The sequence below is a fragment of the Bactrocera oleae genome, chromosome 5 (genome assembly GCF_042242935.1).
Source record: "Bactrocera oleae isolate idBacOlea1 chromosome 5, idBacOlea1, whole genome shotgun sequence".
Lineage (NCBI taxonomy): Eukaryota > Metazoa > Arthropoda > Insecta > Diptera > Tephritidae > Bactrocera > Bactrocera oleae.
In genome coordinates this window covers 44,083,935-44,090,709 of record NC_091539.1, presented here as the reverse complement: position 1 = coordinate 44,090,709, position 6,775 = coordinate 44,083,935, and the positions used below count along the sequence as shown (strand labels likewise).

At 35.8% G+C, this 6,775-nt stretch overlaps 1 protein-coding gene across 1 annotated transcript; it reads left to right on the top strand.

Moving 5' to 3' along the window:
* The first annotated feature begins 206 nt into the window (after positions 1–206).
* On the top strand, positions 207–1,851 carry LOC138857518 (protein GVQW3-like). Its single transcript, XM_070110293.1, has 2 exons — positions 207–257; positions 1,507–1,851. The coding sequence occupies exons 1-2, from the start codon at positions 207–209 to the stop codon at positions 1,849–1,851; spliced, it is 396 nt and encodes a 131-aa protein (XP_069966394.1).
* The last annotated feature ends 4,924 nt before the right edge of the window (positions 1,852–6,775 follow it).

The window sequence follows — 6,775 nt, the reverse complement described above, 5'->3', positions numbered from 1 at the left end:
TATAAACGGCCGTAATTGCATTCAGAAAACCTAGTTTACTCAAACCCTTTGGAATTATTGCACTCACCACTCACTCTTTAATAACGTGTCGCAACAATGGAATAAAATGAAATTATCGTATATTTAACACCCACTTAATAGAACAATCACTTGCGACGCACGGCAGAAAGAAAAGTGTATAAAAATGCTTTAGATTATAAGAAAAAATGGAACTGTCCGGCTCAGGTCTGCTGATGCACGATACGCGACGGGAATCTGTACGTTGACGAGGTGTCTGCTTCGAATTTGCTACGCCAAAAGAGATCAGCCGCTTCCAGTGTTTTGGTTTTGTTGATGGTTGGTGGGGTGATCGGCCGGTGTGTTGGATATCCTAGGTGGTAGTGTCGTTGTGTGAGGTGTATGTTGCGGGAGGTGAGGTGGTGAATGTTGCGAGAGGTTATGTGGTGAATGTTGCGTGTCGATGATGTGTGATGTAGATTGTGTTAGTTGATTTGGGAGGTGTGTTGGTGTGTACGCTTTCGGGACGACGTAGGCTCATTTAGCCAGTAAGCTATGTTATTCGATAATTAATTTTATATAATCTTAAAGTTATAAAGAAAGGGTATAACTGTATATAGGTACAAAACGGTGAAATCTTTTGAACACTTGAAATAGTCTTACAAGGAATGGCGCACACATTGGTATATTCTTAATGCAGTTTAAACCAGAATCACGCGAATGGTTAGCCAACGGGTTGCGAAACTGTAAACTCTCCAGTTAGCGAACTCAGCTATTTCTAATTTTCTGTACGCAACGGCATAGAATATGTATAAGAAACTTGAAGTTAGTCAAGAAAGTTTCCACTAACTTTCGTGCCGTCCAGCTGGGTTTGGTTGTTTCGCGCTGACTTTCAGTAGTACTTTGTAAACAAATTTCCGAGTGTGTTTGCTAATTGCAACAAAACGTGGCAAAGAAACTTTTTAATGTTTACGAATTGTTGCCACTTCTTGTTTTTGTTCTATTCGCTGATGGTTGCAATAAAATGTATATACATTGAATGATTGCAGAAAAGTTTAGCGCAAGTATTCGTGTGCTATGCTGAGTTGGTGGTTTCGGACACGGAACAAATGTGCGCTAATTTAGACATTAGTCGATGTTATATTCGTGCTTAAATTTAATTGACATGGACAGTCCCTGTATTGTATTTAGATAGGAATTAATTCAATGAAAAGAGTTAGGTAAAATTATGTGTGGATAAAATTAATTTCTAGCTTAATTGTTACACTATTAAATGAAGTCAATGTATATGCACTAGTGACTGCATATATGTATCTACATATGACATAGGTGTATGTGTGTTCCCTCTGAGTGAAAAACGGCAGTTAGGCTATCTGAAATGTCAACCTTTGTTAGGGATGCGGTATATAGTTGCTCTTGGCACAGTCAGGCGGTCTGACGCCCTATACATTGTGACCAGAAAGTCTCAGGAAATTGTCAATTAAACTGCCCGCGCTGAATATGTTTCAGCACTTATTTTTGTTAAGTTGTGTCGAATCATTGCAAATGTTAGAAAAGGCTTGTGCTGAATCTATTTTATCGAAAATCCAAATCTACGACTGGTACAAAGCCTTTAAGGATGGTCGAGAAACCGTCGAAGACATGTCTCGATCCGATCGCTCTTCGACGTGTACCACTGACGAAAACATCAAAAAAGTGAGGGAAATCGTGCGCGAAAGTCGTCATGCGAGTATTATCGAGGTAGCAAGTACGCTAATCATCGGCCGTGAAGCAGCTCGTTTGATTTTGACCGATAATTTGGCCATGAGACGCGTCAATGCTTGGCTTGTACCAAAAGAGCTGAATTTTTCGTAAAAAGACCATTGTGTGCAAGCCTATTTAGACATGCTGGATCGTGTAAGTTCTGATCCCACATTCATGGAACGCGTTATAACTGGAGATGAGACTTTTTGTTGTTTCCAAAACTCAAGTTACCACTCCGTGGAACCCGTTTCGACTCGATAGAGACCGTAAAAGAAAATTCGCAGAGGGAACTGAAGGCACTCCCGAACAGCGATTAAAAATTTTTCGTTTTATTTACAATTTTCAGAAACTTTCTGGTCACAAGGTATATCATATTTTCGGTATTCATGGAAGCTCAAGATCGGCCGTATCGTTAGAAATCAATGCAAACAATCTATGAACAGCACATTTTTAAGAACCATTTTGGAAGTAAGATTGTTAATTCCCATTATAAATGTAATTATTTTTGAACATTTTCAAATCTTTATTTGTATTGCAATATTCTTGTAGACGGTAAAGTTTGCATAAAAATCTTGAGCATTAGTTCTAGTATATTCAGGCGGAAAGACAGGCATTGCTAATTCGATCCAGCTCGTAACGCTCCTCATTTACTCGTGTATGTATATTTTATAGGGTCTTCCTTCTGGGTGTTACAAACTTCGTGGCAAACTTAGTATACCTTGTTCAGGATAAAAAAAAAATTACTTATATTGACAAATATTTGTATAAATAGTTTTCAAAATTAAACCTTCAGTACAATGCCTTGGATTCTTTACACAGCAACGTCAGAAATATATATTTGAATATTATTCTTAAAAATTTGGTATAACATTTAAAATTTTTTTTACATCCTGATCTCATGTTTTAAACGCTGTATTCTCCTTAGACGGCCGTTAGACTCAGTTGCATTCGTTGCCATACGGTAGCTAGTTTTCACAACTTCGTTTCCACTCAATTATTACTTTGAAAACTAACCAAAAAAGTTCAACACAATTTTGACATAGCTCCCACAAGCTTTTGATGTGCTTCGTTCAAGTTTTTTCCATGCTCGCAATAAAATTAGTAGCAAACTTTGTTAGACATTTATTTGTGGTATCAATATCATTAATGACTTTGGGCGACTTTCCAATCATTCAGATATGTATTTTGCTGTTTGTTGTTTTTGTTTGGTTAAATGTCTAGTTCCCTGGTTTGTAAATAATGCATTAAAGTGGAAATATTTTATATTGAATATTAATTTTAATGGAGAGGATATGTAGGACCCTCTATTGTATTAAGTGTAATATTCTTTTTCTTACTTAAGATACGCCTCATTCTGACTAATATATATATATAGTATCAAGTCAACTTAACGAACGGTTATTAGTTTTCAACTTTGAGAGGCTAATACTCATCATGTCTTAAGCGCAACAATTTTAAAATAACATTGGAGGGACTTGGTGTTTTAACGGGTGTTTTATCAAACGTGTGGTTTTCAATAAGCCAATACTTTTTTTGGAGTTTATCTTTTTGACAGCTGTTACCTGATTTATACTCAGTTTGGTTTTCCATTTCATAATAAACAAGTAAGAAAGTTCTAAGTTCGCGTGTAATCGAACATTTTATACTCTTGCAACTTGCAAGGATTAAAGCCCGGGAAATTACTTCAGGTGTTGGCAAAATTTTATATTAAAGGAAATATTGTACCGATTCGACCAATTTTTGACACAAAGACATACTATTATTGAGAGTTTCATTTATTTATTTTATTATATGGATTTAAATTTTATATTTTACACATTGACCGATATATTCGGTAAAAAGTCAACTATAGGTACTGGGATTCACATATTCAGTACCTAGGGGCTTGAACAGATTTAATTCGATTTAGACAATTTTTGTGCACAAGGTGCCATATTTTAAACGCATTATTCACGACGTGAATCTTAGTTATGTCAATTTATTTGTTTTTATTGAATGGCGTTTTGTGGGCGTGGAAGTTGTCCGATTATGCCTCTCTGCTATACCAACCATCTTACGGTACCAAGAAACATGTGTACAAAGTTTCATAAATATATCCGAATTACTCAAGTTACAGCTTTCACATACGGACCGACAGACGAATGGGCGGACAGACAGTCACCCGGATTTAAATTCGTCTCTTCATCCTGATCATTTACATATATATAACCCTATATGTAACTTGATTAGTTTTAGATGACACAAACAACCGTTAGTTGAACAAAACTATTATACTCTGTAGCAACATGTTGTGAGAGTATAAAAATACCTAATGCGGAACAAGTTTGCAAACCGTGCAAATTTATTTTCAAAATAAACTTATCGCGCGCTGCATCCAATATTCGATGAAACTCATTTTTAGATGAATGGGTACGTTAATAAACGAAATTGTTGGATTTAGAGTGATGACGATCCACAAGCTATAGTCGAGACGGGGTTACATCCTCCAAAAGCCACAGTTTAGTGTGTTCGATAAGTAGAGAGAATTATTGGTCCATATTTGTTAAAAAACAAAAACAAAGTTGTCCATAATGTTTCAGTCAATGCGGAATGCTGTGAGGCAATGGATAATGAATTTTTTGGCCTGAGTTGGTGGATGCTGATGTGGGCGATATTTGATATGAACAAGACCGCGCTACATGCTATGGAACCAACGAAACAATCAATTTGTTGAGGGAAACTTTTGGGGAGGGCATTATTTCATGCCGTGGGCCTGTGGCGTAGCCTCCAAGATCGATCTTTTTATTCGAGGATGCCCTTCAATAAGAACTGCACTCAGATGCCCTAGAAACTCTTACAATTACTAATTCTTTTATGTAAAGAGTAGATAAAATTAAAAACCGAAACAAATTTAAACAGAAAAAGTAAACAGCACAACTCTCATTTCTTTAAAACTATATATACCAAGCCTCAAACAGGCTTATTTATATATTACTATTGTATTTAATTATCTTGGTTTTTTATGCTATTATACAAAGGATATGGAGAGCTTAAAAAAATCATATTAAATGATGTCTTAATATGAAAGTAATTGGTCAGTTAAACGATGCTCGCTATAATCACAGTGGAAATGCTTTTTGTAAGTGCGTCGGTTATTTGCATGTAACGGAAATCACTTAAACGCGCATATGAATTAGCTGCGATTAAGCAATATGCAAATGTGCAAAGTCGCATCGGCTATTTACTTACTAGTATAAGCACATGGAACATGTTTACTTGAATCATAAATATTACGTATACGCCCTGGATAACCGCCGCTAATGTCCTTTAATTGGGGTAGGGCTTTGCACTGACTACCTTGAATTAACTACCTTGCTGACCTCTAATTGGATTATCCGGGTCGCAAGGTGCTTCAATTAATATTTTCAATGTTAATGGATAATGGCGAACACCTTGGCCACTTAGTTTGGAATGAGAATAATAATCGACCTATTTCCAGAGTTGTGTGTCTTAAGCACAACTTCAAATGCAATATGCTCGAATTATGTATTCAGCAACCGCAGAATCCATTTCAGGCAATATTTTTACACTTGCTAGATCCTGAGCTGAAACCCCGTACAAAATAAGCGCTAATTTTGTATAATAAATATATTATACCCTTACTACGGTTATCACTTGATCGGCAATATCAAGCCTCCGAATGTATTTCCTCATAAAAGAACTCATAGATTTTTGCTATATTCAGGGGAAAGCTATATTGAATCATAATACACATAGGAGGGTAAGCTCGGCTAAATATACATGTTATGTTATAATATTCTATGTATACAACGATTCTCTCAATTTCGATTTCGCATTACGCGGCTTGCACCCCCTGACCCCATTAGCTCATGTATGAACGTTGTTATATGGCTTTAAGCTTCAATCATACATGTTTGTGCTTTTAGTCTTACTAATGGATGTTCGCTGTTGGTCACCCACATTTGGCATGTTACTGTATATGTAATGTGTAGAGAACCTACTCTGACGGTATTTTATATTATATATATACATGAATATAGATTTTAAACGAGCACTGGAGGGGTAAAGCGTAGCAGGGATTGAAAGAAGCTCAAAATAATAAAAACATAAATATACAGAATTAGATATGATAGAGTCGGGACAGTCTTTCCTGCATTAGAAGCATTTTGAGCTCATGGAGATGAGTATACTTAAGTGTACTCCAGCGAATATGTATGTCAAATCAACAGAAAGTGTATAAACGACCAAGTTGACATTTCTGATATTTTTTATGGGAGTTGACGTAACGATTTTTTAGGTCCTGGTTAAGGGCAAGGTAGTGTAGAGTACGTCTTCTTGTGTTTTAATCGTCTTTTAGCAGCTAAGAAGGGAGAAAAATTCGGATTATGTATTGTGGACTCCAATGGAAATGGTAACCAATTTTTATCAGGATGATTATTCTTCGGTAGCAAAGACCGAATTTGAGGCACAAAAACTGTTAGAAAGCTACTTGCGAAATTCTTATGTTTAAATGTCAAATCGCATCAAGACATACATTACAAACAGGTGGTGACCAAACTTTAATCAAATTCGATCAAAATAGATTTTAATGATCGAAACAAAGATCCAAGGAAAAAAATATTCAAGTTTTTTTAAGTGGAAACAATTGTCCTTATGTATTGGGTATATAAATACTTATAATCATGCGGTTTTTTTCAAAATTTGAACATTTATTTAAGAACGTACAGTAGAATTATTCAAGGTGTTGCTTATCTAAAGCTATAACATGAATCATCGAGTATTGCTTCCAACTGCTCATCTTCAAACTTTTTTGACCACCTAAGACGTTCTTCGTCCTCCAAGCTAAAAAAACCACTTTTAAATCGTGCAAGCCACTTTTGACACGCCCGCTCAAATAGAGTATGATCACCATAAACTTCCACTAAAATACGATGAAGAAAAACTCTTCGCCTTTTCAGGCACAAAGTTCGATATATTTGAGTGAAAAATTATAATTATTGTTGTTTTTCTTGAAATTTGAGTTTACCAACAGGGA

Excerpts from the sequence above, each read along its gene's own strand:
- LOC138857518 (XM_070110293.1), top strand. The coding sequence starts at position 207 with ATGGAACTGTCCGGCTCAGGTCTGCTGATGCACGATACGCGACGGGAA. Across the intron at positions 258-1,506 it reads ACGATACGCGACGGGAATCT|CACTTATTTTTGTTAAGTTG; the intron begins GTACGTTGACGA and ends AATATGTTTCAG.